The following is a 15,978-nucleotide window of genomic DNA, read 5'->3' as shown; positions in this document are numbered from 1 at the left end:
GTAAAATCGGCTATGAAAGGTAAATTAATGATTGGCGCTGGTAATTAATAACAATCATCCAAGAAAAACGATGGATTCCATCTATTATTCTCCGAGAGGATACTGGAAGGGGAAGGCCGCAATTGGTAAGCTTGCAAGCGCTGCAAAGGTAACAAAGACCACTGCGGCTAATTGGTTATCCAAACAGGCTATATGGCAAATCTATCTACCACCGCCTAAACAAATCAACTTCTCGCGCTTTGATGTCAGCGTACCTAATGAAGTTCATCAGGCTGATATACTATTTCTGCCGCATGACAACGGTTACAAATACGCGCTAACCGTAGTTGATGTTGCGAGTCGATACAAACAAGCGGAACCGTTGAAAACAAAGTCAGCAACTGAAGTAGCCGATGCGTTTGAGCGGATTTATCGAAGAGGTCCTCTGCGCTGGCCAAATCTATTACAAGTTGATCCTGGTAGTGAATTTCGCGGCGCTGTTTTATCAACGCTGAAACATCATAGCGTCGCGATACGACGAGGTCATACTGCGCTACATCGTGATCAGGCAATTGTTGAACGATTCAATCGGACTCTCGCTGAACGGTTATTTGGATATCAATACGCGAAGGAATTCATCCAAGAAAAACGATCTCGTGAATGGGTTAAAAGGTTGCCAGGTGTAATTGCAGCGTTAAATAACGAGATTACCCGAGTAATCAACATGAAGCCCAGCGACGCGATTAAATACGAGTATATACCCGGAAAATTAAAAATAAATAGCGTTTCTAAGCCGATTCTTGGCGATGTCACTGTTAGATATCTATATGAACCAGGAGAGCTTGAAGGCGGTAAAAAAAGGGCTACCGATCCTATTTGGAGTGTTACCACACATAACATATCAACGATAACACGATCAATTGGTAGACCACCGATCTATAGACTGGATTCAACTGCTCCTCAGCGCGGATTTACACGCGAGCAACTACAAGTGATACCTAACGATACTCAATTACCCCCGCGTGGTCTTAACTAGCGCCGTTGCGTCTATTACACTCAAGACAGGTCAACCTCACATTGTTTTTGACATGACCGAGACTGTTATCGATCCTATCCACGGTAAATTGGCGAGTGTCTTTATCCGAATAACGCCAACTCATTATACAATTGCAACTCGCGCAGTGATTATTCTGTTGTTGTCGTAGCGAGATTATTAATTCGGCATCAATATCAAAACGCCGCTGTTTTTTTTTATCCTGTTGGCGGTAACCCGAGAGTTTTCTATCAATGACGCTTGCATCGATGGTGACTTTGTCGCCGGCTTCGTCGGTGGCTTCGTCAATAACAATTCTTCGAAGCTGATTTATCCTTCGTACTCTGGACACTGCAAGATAGACTAGATTCGACCATTCGATGCGATTATCAACTATCCAAACAATTGTGTCCGTGATGGTTAGTCCCTGCGAGGAATGTATTGTTGTTGCGTATCCTAGCGTCCACGGGGATTTATCAGCACGTAGCGCGTCCTCGACGACGCTGATATCAACGAGCACGATATCATTCAGCACGAGAATTTGTTTTTCTGTCCGACCTGGAATTTCAACTTCAATGTTCTGCCGCCGTGTGTCCGCGGGTCTATAACATAACGGCACTGGACGCGTTGGAAACTTTTCCTTATGCAACGTAAACAACTTCCGCTGAAGTGTGTCTCTGACTATCTTTCTACTCGCTACAATCAAATCGTTTGGTCTCCATGTTTCCCAGAATTCATTTAACGGCGTTTCCGGAATCACCTCGCGAATTATTTCACATTGAATTCTATCCGGCTGTAATCTGATTAATTTCTTAACCTCGCGCAGTTGTTCATCAAGTGCTCGGTAATCAGTATCGGTTTCTTCATAATAGTCCACAAAACCCCTTAACCAATCATGTGGACCCTCGCCGACAAATGGTGGTGGTTGGCCATGGTCCCCACACATGATTACCGCTGTATTCGCGCGCAGCAACCACTCAAGAAACATTTGTAAAGTATCTAACGAAACAGTACATATCTCATCCCAGATGATAATGTCGGGAATAAATTTTTCACCCATTCGATCAGGAGTCCACTCACCGCCGCTGTATCGAAAAAAGCTGTGATAAGTAACGGCGTCAACATTTCGTTGTTTTATCTCTCGCGCTAGTCTATGGGTCGGTGTAAGCACGATTATACTTGCCCGCGTTCGAAATAATTCAATTGCCCGAGTCGTCTTTCCTGACCCGCCACAGCCGCTTAAATAAACCGTCTTGTGTCTACAAATTGGATCAGAACACGATGGTGCATTAGACCATTCTGACAATTTATCACCGCGTAAGTAGTTGTTCTCAACGTTGACATCTGCTGACGGGGAATAATCGCGTCGTATTTCATTTTTAATTCTCCATGTACCCCAACTCTCGTCCGGACTAGTAAACTCGGCTACGTTTCCTTTATACGCTACGTCAACATAAAACGAATCAACGGCTACTCTAACCGCGGTATCGGGGAATCTATTTATCATCGAGAATAAATTGATAGCGGCATATCCCAGCATAGACGCCCTCAAATGTGGATACGCCGGGCTGTCTCCATCGCTGTAGGTAACAACTGTACCCAACCTCGTTCCATTGGACAAGAAAGCTGTTTTGCAGTTCACGTATCTATTTTTTGCCACTGTGTCCTTGATTACGAAATCATATTCTGCGTCATCTATAATCAGCCGTGAGCAATATCGTTTGTAGTCGTGGTTTTTTCCACCTTGTGTGAACTTACCAATTATTCTTCTACCGAGATCTTTTGCCTCGCGGTTTCGTTGGTTAAATATCCTCCTGGACCATTCGATGATATATTCCTCGTCGGCATCAATGTTTTTTCTGGACTCGTCAATTATGCTATCTAGACGCTCCGGTTCTGGTAACCAGACTTCAGTCTGTGCCCGGTATGATATAATCGCGTCACTGACAATCAACGAAACTAGCATGCTACAATCAATCATATACCGTAGCAGCGCTATTGGCAGCCATCTCTTTTCAGCCATGTGTCTACCGATCCAAATATAGCAACAGCGATGGAGTCCTGCCGCGAATTCAAATGATACTATGCGAGCGAATCCGGTTAAATCAAAATCAGGCAGTGGTCCATTAATAGCAACACGAATCATTTCATGACTGGGGTGTCCAAATCGTCTAAAGTACTCAGCGGCGGATCCATACCCGAGAAAACTCGCTGGATAACAGGCAACCATATCAACCGAGATCATAGCGTCGCGGTTGTATTCAGTGTTCCATAGTCCACCGTGATAGTATTCCAAACAACTGGATTGTACATCCGGTAGAAATTCTCTGCGCGTTGGTCTCCACGCATTTTTCCTTGCTGCAACATGAGCTACAACCGATGGAATCGTAAAACAATTTGTTAGCAGTTGTTCATCATGCTCCTCAAATTCTATGGCGGTTTTTTTCATCCTGTTGTGAAATGCTTCAGTGCGATATAATTCACCGTTTGGTCTTACAAACTGATCAAAGGTATCCGCATCGTTTTCAGCGCTGCGAAGTAACCACATTGATACAGGGTCGTTTTTACACAAGTAGGCAATAGCATCAAATAGTTTCCTCTCCGCGAGAAAACCGTCCTTGGAGAATTGTTCTCCCAGGAATTCTTCGGGAATATACTTTACTGTTCTATCCCGTGGAAATATTGTGATCACGGGCGTCCATGCGTGTTCGTTATGATCAATAATTTTGATTGGGGCTCCCTTCGATTTATACTTCGATTCGTATAATACTTCACCGGTTATCGTTGTAACGGTTATTGGAAATCTCAGCGATGTTTCTAATCTCGCTATGTCGCTGATGGTTGCTCCACGCTCTTTTACGGTTAGTTCCCACTGGTTGATTTTGCTACGTCGTAAATCAGTCAATTTGTTTCCTCGACATGCATTTGTAAAATGCTCTATTATTCGTTCTGCTACACAATTTATCCCAGTTGACTGTTTCATCGGTTTCAGTTTTCCGATATCAGGTTTCTTATTTAACGGGTATATTCCATAAACAACTGCTGTTTCAGGATACGCTCGTTCATAGTATGGTTTGTCAATTCCGGTTAACAACCCCGGCTTGGAGTCGCGGCTGACAGTAACTGTTTTCTTGTCGCTGAGAACTGGTTCAAATTTATCACGCATGATCCAATCGCCTGATTCCACCCGGACAATGAATTTTACTCTGAAGAAATACCTTTTACCGTCAAGTTGTGATATTATCATTGCTGCGCGGTTGTCGTTCATGGTAGCATCAACAATGCCATCAATTCGAAATGTTGACCAACTGTGAGATGCGCCATCACGCTTGAATTCATTGATACAATCGCGTATTTTACTCAACAGGGTTTTATCGTTTATTAACGCTTTTGGTGTGTCCTTGAGGACTCTATCGAGATTAAACCTAATATTTTTCCGGGGCTTAATTGCTGCCAATCTCTCGAACTCATCCATATAATTAAAACAAGTATTTAAATGAAAGAATATAGTATAATGAATCACTGCAAATGGTTGATGATTGGGTCGACAACCCCGTGCAATAAATCATGTAGAGGTGAATTCTGCGGGTATCATTTACAAAGCGTTCGTAATGGTTCTCTTGGCCCCCTCCCGTGCTTGGTTTGCCACGTCGGTGTAAGAGGAAAATCACAGTTGTGTATCAATTGTGGCGGAAAGCGATACAGGGAACTAAAACGCTATTATGACAAGCGAATTAAAAACGCCGTCATTAACCCCACCGCCGACTTCGTCATCAAAACCCCCCAAGACTACGTTGAAAGATTCATAATTAAACCAAATAATAAATTAGACAAGTAGTATTATTATACAAATGGACCAAGAATTTCAGCCGCATCCCCTGCTCGTCAATTACGAGGCATCTCGCGACGGTATTGTTAGAAATCGTAGACTGAAGAAGCCGGTTGGATGGAAAAACAATCACGGGTATTTAATGTTTACTGCTGGAGGGAAAAAATATCTCTGTCACAGAATCATCTATGAATGTTTCCACGGATTGATCAAAGATAGTCTCGTTATTGATCACATTGATTCTAATTATCAAAATAATAGACTGTGTAATCTGCAAGCCATCTCTCAGAGTGAAAATAGTAAAAAAGGCCAAACTGGTAAATACTCAAAGAAAGCAAAACCCGTAAAGTCATTTGATACAACAACTCACGAGGAAAAAATATTTCAGTCGATGAATGAGGCAGGAAAATATTTTGACATTTGTATCGCCTCAATACAATTTGTTGCAGAACGAATATATCAAACAGCGATCTCAAAAAAGACGGGTCATAGAATTCGATTTTCATATATAACATCAAAGGGAGATAACTCGTTTTGTGATAGCGTCGCATGACAAGAGTTACGTCCCTTGAAGTCTAATTAATGTTGCGTCCCTTGAAGTCCAATTAATGTTGCGATTAATTAATCATTTTACGATGAAAACTAATGAAATACACGCTATTATCTAACAGCTGTATTCTTTTTTTTAATGTTTTATTTGAGTATTTGGTTTCATTTAAATGCCGTGAAACACCATTAATAAGTATTTAAGGATTCAAACGATTCAAGGGAATTCAAATTAACACACACCTTGTGACTGACGCCGCTGTATTAGTCACTTTATATACAAGATGACTCGTTATAAGCCTGGGGCTTTCGAAAGCCAATTCAACTAATCAAAACTAACCCACGCTCTTGACCCGGGCGTGTGGTTGTCTTTTGTTCACAATCATGCAACCGGGTTAATTTAATTGGGTTGCTTTTGATTGGTTGAATTGGCCGTAGAGTTCCGCCCCGCCGTTTTATGTTTGTGCTGTCTTGTACCGTCCCATCATCCATCAATCATTTCATTGTAAATATATTCATCCTTAATTAAGTACATGTAGTGATGTCCCCCAAGCATATCTTCTGGGCGGTCTACGATGACGTTTGTCACCCTAGGCCTCCCTCCCGGAGATGTATGCTTTGGGGTTCCAAGATGTGAATGTCCTTAATTAAGTATATGTATATGCCTGTAATCTGCCACAACACTCGAGTGGAGATCTACGGCATTGTACTGTCCATGTATGCCTGCAATCTGCCACAACACTCGAGTGGAGATCTACGGCATTGTACTGTCCATACAAAAAACGGGGTCAAAAATGGCCCCAATAATTTTATTAAAATTTTTGATATTAGAAATAAGATGTTTTACAAGAATAATGAATATCGAAGACATCAATAATATATTAACTGAGATTTCAAAATTAAAAAATCAAGGAATTGAATTATCTGATGGTCTCGACAGTGAAAAAATATTATCCGATTATGAGATTATTAACGAACAGTCGAAACGGGGGCGTTTTACCCTGGCCCGCGAGTATTTTTTTATAAAACGATTACAACATACGATCAATGAAAACTTGTACCACAATGACGCAAATGCATTCATTGGACTATTCACTGCCGTTGAAATAATACGAAAAAAACTCGGACGTGTTTATGAACGACGCCGGGAGATTTCTAGTAAGATCAAAAACATTAGAAGGATTATAGACGAAAACTCCGTGGAGCTCCCGATGGTACACTCGGCGGAAAATTAGAAAATTGCGGATCAATTTACAATAATGGTAGGTGAATCACTTACTACTCGGCTAGCCAGAGAGCGGCTAGCAGCGCTTAAAAAGTTTATACCGTTACGAGACAGAGTGAGAGAGAAACTTCAAACGCGACAACAAATGCAAACCGATTTTACTGTTGGAAGCGAACAGTTATTTGCCCCGGTAACTAAAGCGACTAAGGATGTTACGGCGGCAACTGTACCCGTTCTTGGTGCGCTTGAAAAGATAGCGGCAGAGACAAAACAAACAAAAAGGTCTTTAGAAACACTCCCTGCAAAAATAGCGGCTGCTACAACACGGAGGCCACCACCACTCGCTATAACCGAACCACAAGAACCTTATGTTACAATGGCCGACGAAGAAGAACCAGGCGCCACCGCAAGAGAACCAGAAGAAGAAATACCCGAAGAAACACCAGAAGAAGAAATACCGGAAGAAAAAGAGGGGAATATACCCCGTATTGTACTCAAGAAGAGCACAATAGATCAAATTAGAGGCTTCAGCAACAGGGAAGAATTAATTAATTTTACTGCCAACAATTTTGCTAAGAACATACGAGATAAGAAGCATATCAATAGCGGTTACGAGAAAAATATAAAGTCGTTAAAAGACTGGGCAAGAATAGTGTATTTAGCAAGTAAACATAAAGATGCATTACCACATCGTAGTAAATCCGATTACGACGCATTCCACAAGGAAGTTAAGAGTATAACACCAAAAAAAGGAAAAGGATACCCTGTTGGTAAAGAATCCTACGGCGTTACCTGCCCTAATAGTGTTCTCAGTGATATATCACGGCTGGAAGTACTAATCGGAGGAAAACGAGCCGGAAATAACTCTACGGAAATAATCAATGAGGCTGCTGATATTTGCAAGCGGTTATTTGCAGGCGGTATTATGGACATTAATGCATATCGAACGCTCATAGACGAACTCGTGGATGATTAATTGGAAAACTGGTGTTTTTAATAAGGATGATCATACACTACAACCATGATAAACCAGTACTCGTCTACGTGGTAAACTCGCGATTGCCTGTTTACCGCGTGTACTATGGAGATGGTCTCGGTAGCACCATTGCGGGGTTATTTACAAGAATGGCTCCAAAAGTAGCGCCGTTAGCCAAACAATTAGGAATGAAGGCTATTGATGTTATTCGTGATAAGGGTATTAGTGCCATTGGAGATGTTGCCGGAAGGGCGTTTTCAGCCGCGCGGGACAAACTAATGTCATTGGTGAAATTCAGGAGAAAAAAACAGAAACCACCGGTAATGCCATCAACGACAGTGATGCCTGCAAATGTCAGTAAAGTAATAAATAACGCCGTGGAAGAAAAATTAGAGTCGTTGGCGACGACTCCGTCGTTGGCGACTTCGCCATCCGCCGATGCGGCAACCAACGCGCTCATGAACGCGATAGCGGGAAGTGGTTTAAATTCAAAGAATTTACGACGAAAAAATCGCAATTGAAAACATCAACATGATAAATAATAAAATGTTTGCGCGAACCGCTGATCCCGCGTTTGATATGGATGCCCCAGTGCGCAGGGATGATTCTGTCCGTGATTATCAATATTATTCTTATTATGCAGCGCAACCTGACCTACGATCGCGAATTGAACTTCAAGTCCAAGATACCAGTAAATACTTTCTGCCGTGTGAAGCGTTTATCGAAATCGAGGGAGAACTCGTGACAAATACCGCCGATAATGCACCATACCCAAATGACCATCGTGTTCGAGTTGGCTTCGTCAACAACGGTATCATGGCGTTATTTGAGAGCGCCAGATATCTTATTGACGGGCGAGAAATTGAATCAATAGAACGCGAGGTTGATGTTGCAACAACGATAATTGGGTTGGCGAGATACTCGGATGATTATACAAGATCGGCGGGCCCATCTATGATGTTTGCGAAGGACACCACCAATAACGCTGACCATATTCAGTACATCAACGTGCTGGTGGAAAGAGATACCGCAGTTGACCAGGTTGAAGCAACCAATCCAGATCGCAGAGCAAAACCAGGCGCTAATTTCAATATTATAAAAAGCACCAACAATGATTACAATCTAGGATTCGCAGCACGAGTAGGAATGTTGCAAGGACCACGCCGACAGTTTTCATGCGCGATTCCACTCCATCACATATTTGGATTCTGCAGAAATGTTAGAAAAGTCATCTATGGGGCTAAGCATACAATCGCGCTGACGCGAAGGGGCGATGATAACAATGCAATATGGCATGCTGCTGGCGTCGCTGCCGGTAAAGTCATTTTAACTAAAATGGCATTGTGGATGCCGGTGCTGACTCCATCAGTTACCACGGAAGCACGATTGTTAGCATTTATGGAACAGGGAGGGAAATCGTTGTTGAGTTGGCTAGCGGTAACAACTGATGCTAAAGAGGATAACGTCGCCGATACGTTTACATGGCACCTGGCGTCAAAACAGGGTGTTTCAGCCCCGCGTCATATATTCATAGCGCTACAGAATAGGGAACGATTGGGCAGTCAAGAACACAGCCATATGATATTTGATCAATTAGGAGTCAGGGATGTTTCGCTGAGAATAAACGGACAACAGGAACCATCCGAGGATATACAGCTTAATTACGGCGATAACCATATCGCACGTGTGTATCATCGATTGCTGTCGTATATGGGTCGTGATCAAAACGTCGACACTGGTTTGCAAATATCACAACTTGATTTTAAAAACCTGTATCCGATTTATTATTTTTCGCTGGAACATCTTGATTTAACGAGACAATCCGTCGTTGATATACACTTCCGAGCTCGTATAGCCCCGGGTGGTGTTAATTATAGAGCGGTCGCTGTCATTCTCAGCGATAAATCAATGCTGCTAGAAGGTGTTGGTGGACGAATGAGAATCGTTGATGCGCCAGTGGAAAACATGTAATTGAAAGCACAAAACGCGTTTACAATAAAATGTCGTATAGTGTCGTCAATGTAGAGTTGACTGATGGTCAAGTCAAGAAATTACGATCAAAGTCGGCTAAACAATGCGGGATCACAATAACGCTGAAGCCGTCACAGATGGCGGGTGGTAATCATAAGATATCGTTGACGGCGCGTCAAATAAAACATTTCAATGATGCGATGAAGAATAAAAAGGGTGTTCAAATAGATTTTTCAGCCGCAGCAATTAAAAACATGGAAAAGACCGGTGGGATATTTCCGCTGTTAGCTGCGATTCCGGCATTGATTGCCGCGGCCGCACCAGCAGTGGCTAAGGCGGCGGCGTTAGGAGCCGTTGGTACCGCGGCGGGGATGGCATTGAAGAAGGCAACCGGGAAAGGCTACAAAAAAAAACGACCCGTGGCCGGAAAGGGTCTAAGACTACCGGGAACCCCGTATTCATGGTACTCGGGAAAGGGTCTAAGACTACCGGGAACCGTTTATTAACGCAGGAGTCAATGACTCCTGAGTCAATGACTCCTGAGTCAATGACTCCCATGTCTAATTTTGATTTAATAGACGCCGCAAACGCGTTAGCGATAAAAAACTTCAGAGGTGTTTTTATGAGGGATCAATTACCGACAAAACCAAGGAATATTGAAACCGGTATAATTAACCTCGATGGGTCCTCCGGAGCGGGAACTCATTGGGTTGCATACGCGATTGATCCGCGTGCGATCGTCTATTTTGATTCATACGGGTTAGCTCCGCCGAAAGAGTTTATGCGGTATATCCGGGCGTGTTCAGCCCGGGCGTGTTCAGCCCGGGTTTTTTATTCCACGCTGCCAACACAGCAATTGAGTGACCCGCCGATATGTGGCCGTGAGGTATTGAACGTACTCGCGGCGATTTCATCATCGCGAAAACCACCTCATATGGTTGTAAACGAATATACTAGTGGGAAATTTAGAGACAATTACATTAGATAATAATGATTGATATTTGGGGACGACCGGTTTCGGCGCTGAAAGAATCCACGGAAACGGCCGCCGCCGACATAAAAAAACTAATTGAGGATGAAATCGCTGATATGTTAAATTTAATCAGTGTTGACCCAGGCGAAATAGTTGTATTTCAAGACCGCCAGGGTAAATTGAAATCCGGTAATGTGTCACTGAATGATGTTTTAACACGACAGCGTGATGCCGCCGAGGACACTATCGCGTTATATACCGGCGACGGACGACTCAAACCGGGTGAACATATATCGGCGGTAACATTAGTCAAAGACGGTTTTATAAGGTTGGATAGATCGGTGACCGAACTTGACGCGCAGGTGAAAAAATCTGTCACCGAGGTGAAAAAATCTATCACCGATATACAACTCACTACCGCTAGTTTTTTCGGGACCCCGGCGGTAACCGAACCAAATCTTGCAGCAATAATGGGTGCTATTTTGGATTTTGCAACGCTGTCGGGCCAATTTGTCTCGTTACGGAAAAATGTTAACAGGATCGATGACAACTTTGATAAATTCTTTGGTAAAAAAAATACCAGACCGGATGAGATTACAACAACTATAAATGATATCACTGCGTATGGACAGGAAATAAAAACAATCAAACTTGATGTTGCAGAGAACAGAAATGGTGTAGTAGTACATGAGCGGGAAATAGAAATAATCGGCGCTAATGTTGCAAGGATCATAAATAATGTAGACTCGCATGGACGGAAAATAGAAACAATCAAAACTGATGTTACAACGATCATAAATAATATGGACACGCATACACAAGAAATAGGAATAATCAAAACTGATATTGAAGCGAACAAAAAGAGTGTAGACGCGCATACACAGGAAATAGGAACAATCAAAACTGATGTTGAAGCGAACAAAAAGGGTGTGGACGCGCATACACAGGAAATAGGAACAATCAAAACCGATATTGAAGCGAACAAAAAAAATGTAGACACGTATTGGCGGGGAATAGGATTAATCAAAACTGATGTTGCAGCGAACAAAAAAGGTATAGACGTGCATACATATGAAATAGGAACAATCAAACTTGATGTTGCAGCGAACAAAAAAAGTATGACCGAGAATACACGGGAAATAGAAACAATCAAAACTAATGTTGCAACGAACAAGAATAATATAGACGCGAATTTGCGGAGAATAGAAATAATCAAAACTGATGTTGAAGCGATTAAAGACGGACTACCGAGAATAACAGAGCAACTCGAAACTAATATTGAAGCGAACAAAAAAAATGTAGACGCGTATGGAGGGGAAATAAAAACAATCAAAACTGATGTTGAAGCGATTAAGGACAGACTACCTAGAATGACAGAGCAACTCGAAAAAATGAAAACACCTCATGGGATCATCGGCAGTGGCGTATACACGGTTCAATACGGATCATTCGATTGGACTCCTACGCGTAATGCAATAGATGTCACCGCAATTGTTAAGGGTATTTATCGATTGACATTGATTTCGGCGATGCAGTTCAGTATATCATCGCCGAGTTCATCCGGGTTTAACAATACAATATCAACAATCATCGACAAGGATACAATCGAACGGTTTATAATTAAAGCCGTTGATAGAAATCTAGCCGGGGCAAACATTACATGGTATGTGGAATTTGTAGCGAATCTAAGTAATTAAAAACACTAGTTCTTTTAAAATAAAAATGACCACCAAGGAAATTGAATCAGAGGTATCACCGACGTCACATCAATATCGATTCGATACCGCAAAAGAATTCTCCGCGAACTTGAAAACGCTTTCCGAACAATACCGTGCAAAAATAAAAAAATACCGCCGAAAAATAACCGCCATCGACGCGGTCGTGTACTCGGTGTCGGGTATAGTGGCCGGTACCGGTGTTATTTTATCCACGGTGACCACGATAGCCCCGATCGCTGTTCCAATCGCTGTCTCCGCGATGACAACAGTTGCTGGAGTCGCCAACGCAATCACTAGGAAGATATCATCGTGTTTTCAGAAAAAACTCAACGAGTATACAGTAAAACATCAAATAGTATCCGACGCATACTCGAAATTATCCGGGTTGATCTCGTTATCGATTGATAATTTGTTCGTATCCGATGTTGAATTCTCCACGATGGTCCAGTTATATAGCTCCGCGATGTCAAAAATCGAGGATTTTCAACTGGAAGCCGAAACCACCTGGTTGTTGAAATTAGACACTAAAGACAACAAATAATAATAATGTCGCTGAACCCCGAAGGGTTTCAATTACTTCAGCGGATCGCGGAGAACACCACTCCGGTACAAACAAATATGATATCAATAACGTCAACGAAACCCGAATTCAGTGTGAACTTCCCGTCGCCGGTTCCAGTGAAGGAAATAGCGCTGGCAAAATTGCGAGTATATCACAGTTGGCCTAATATTCGAGCGGATGCATTTAACGGACAACAACCTAATAACTCGCTGGTTTTTGCACGGAAAAATAAACCCGATGGGACCCCAGACTGGGAGGAGGTTACAATACCAACTGGGTCATACCAAATAGAGCAAATCAATAAAGAATTTCAACGCAGAATAAAATCGATCACAGGAAAGGAATCAAAAATCGCTATTACGGTTCATGAACCGACGTTATCATCGACGATTGAAATAAGCACACCGGGGTATATGGTTGATATTTATAACAGTTCAATAAGAACCATACTAGGATGGCCTAAGAATCCACCCGCGGATTTGCACACAAATGTGCAATCGTATCATGAGATTAATCCCAGTTATCTGAATGATTTGTCTATTATAAGAAACACGTTATTACCCAGCGAGTTTATATTTCAAGACAGGAATACCATGCAATGGTTTTTTCCGTATAAGAAAACTCCTGAATTGTCAGCCAAGGTCACAGTTCGTTTAGATGATATCACTGGTGCGTTTGCCGAGATTAATCGTAATTACCAATCACAACTAGAACAGCTACGGAAAACAAAAGCACGAAAACACGTTGAGGTGTTAAATCAACTTATATCAGACATGGAATATATTAATGAGCGAATCGTTAAGACAATATCCGATAGCAGCGATGATAATAAACAAAAATTCCTAACCGGGTATAATATCACAGAAGCCGATTTACCCGATTTCAAGTTTCCAGGATACAACGCACCTGAACTAAGAAAGTCTCTTAATGATTTTCTCAGTCCATCAACTTATATCCTCAGACACGATAACGGGGATGATGGTATGCATATTGCTCCATACAACGTAAATATCGCATCGGTGATAGCAATCAATCTAGTGTGTGATGTTATCGAAGGGAGTTACCAGGTAGATACCAATCAATCAAATCAAGCTCAACAGGGATATATCCTTTATTCATTTTCACCAACAGCCCCTCCGGGATTTTTAATCGTTGAGAATCCGATTAATCCGGTCTATATGCGATGCCATGATCGGTTTTTAACGAGAATTAATTTTAAACTCACCGATCAGTCAAATAACCTAATTGATCTACAGGAGGAGGAGTTAGTGATCACTCTGTTTGTAAGATCATTGTAAATAACTTCTTAGCAGCAGAGGGGGCAATGACATCGACGCGGTCGTCGACGTGCTTACCGGACGCTGACGACGCTGGGAATCGGCGCGCAGAAGGTGTTAATTAAACCAAATGACGACGCGACGATCCCCCAACGACGTCGTCGTTTTTTTTTTACCAGGCGCTGACGACACTAGATCGTTGAGTGCAGAAAGTAATAATTAAGCAAAATAACGATTGGACAAAATGTCCGATTCGCCCCCTCTGCTGCTAGAAATTATATGTTTGTTACCCACTTATGCGACCTCCCTACCGCATTTAATCTAGTGTACGATTGATCTTGATACATTTAATTAGGTAAGTATTAAATTAGAATTAATATGTTTGTTACCTCCTTTGAGGCCTCCCTACCGCATTTAATATACTGTACGATTGATTTTGATACAATTCATTAGGTAAGTATAAAATTAGAATTTATATACCCACCTGTGAGGCTTGCCTAATGCATGTTATCTGTTGTACGATTGATTGTGATACAATTAAGTAAGTATAAAATTAGAATGTGTGTTTGTTACCCACTAACGAGGCCTCCCGACCACATTTAACCTACCGTATGATTGATTGTGATTTAATTAAGTATATAATTAGAATGTACATGTTTGTTACCCACCTTTACGGCCTCCTATAGCTTCCATAATGATCTGATCCATGGTTTTGTTTGTCGGAGATTCTCGTCCAAACATGTTTGGAGGGGTAATGTTGTCCTTCTGTAATTCCTCTGGTATTTTCTGTCCATTGCACCAATGCCATAGAACAACCTAATAAGATATCAACTATCAACACTTCTGACATAGAACATATAAATACGATATCAACAATTAAGACCAATGCATTTGAAAACGTAATAAGAAATGAACATATACAGTATACTCTATATATAACTACGAAAAATCATCAAGGAGGAAAAGGCAGAATATATCTGGTAATGAATAAATACCGATCTTTACATCTTTCTTGCATTCGCAGTACAGGAATAAGAAATCAAAGTTTATTTTTATTTTCAATGTCTCCATGTCTAATAATAAGAACAATGAAATTAGATGTTATTTTAAATTTAAAAGCAAATACCATACAACTCACATTTGTGTCTTTGCGGATCAGGCTGTTGTAATAATTGATAAAACAAAGCACGTGCAATGAATCGACAACATATGTCACGTACACTAGACTGACAACATATCAGTTAAATACTCTGGACTGATGTATTATCTCTTTGATGATTTATTCTATTAGGTTATCAAAGCTCAAGTTAATTACCATGAAATTTATCAAACAACTAAAGATTCTTCAATTCTATTGTTGAAAATCCATTTGTGTAATATAACCATGACAAAACTTCAAGCATGACATACTACTTACACAGAAAGACAAAAATCCAGCAAGACGATAGTGCATGGCTGTTATTCCGCTTCCAAGGTATAAATTGGTTCTCTTCTTTTCTTCTGAAATGTAATTTGTATGTTACTGTATTTCTCTTTGTTTATACACCAGTCCTCCTATAACACTGTTGACAATTATTTCGTTTCGGCAGTTTTGTCTGTTCCTTATCTATTTAGAGTTTAAAGCGATTTCGATTCATGGTTCATTATTCCGTCTGCGCTATTTCCCTGGCTTTATATTCACAGATTAACAGGCTATTTAACCACAGAAGCAATCCCTGTCACATGACGTCATTGGATGTTGTTGTTCTTACTGATTCATGAGCGTCCGTTCGATGAGCACTTGCTTGAATCCGGGTAGAAATTACGTTGCAATCATTCAGAATATGATACAAGTTTCTTTAAACAATACCCTACTTAATCGTGCCATATATTTATAGAAACGAGGCATT

At 41.4% G+C, this 15,978-nt stretch overlaps 1 protein-coding gene across 1 annotated transcript in view; it reads right to left on the bottom strand.

The window, feature by feature from the left end:
* Positions 1-15,746, bottom strand: part of LOC149800491 (zinc metalloproteinase nas-4-like) — an 83,689-nt gene extending 67,943 nt beyond the window's left edge. Inside the window, exons 1-2 of the mRNA XM_089960128.1 lie at positions 15,507-15,746; positions 14,758-14,905 (exon numbers count right to left, since the gene is read on the bottom strand). Of these exons, the coding sequence (XP_089816254.1) occupies positions 14,758-14,905; positions 15,507-15,542 (184 nt within the window). The 5' untranslated portion in view covers positions 15,543-15,746. The remainder of the gene's footprint in view (positions 1-14,757; positions 14,906-15,506) is intronic.
* Between the last annotated feature and the right edge of the window lie 232 nt (positions 15,747-15,978).

Source organism: Sinohyriopsis cumingii, chromosome 5 (assembly GCF_028554795.1).
Source record: "Sinohyriopsis cumingii isolate HCF-2022 chromosome 5, ASM2855479v2, whole genome shotgun sequence".
NCBI classification, from domain to species: domain Eukaryota; kingdom Metazoa; phylum Mollusca; class Bivalvia; order Unionida; family Unionidae; genus Sinohyriopsis; species Sinohyriopsis cumingii.
The sequence above is the reverse complement of the archived record's forward strand: the minus strand, read 5'-3'. Positions and strand labels throughout refer to the sequence as shown.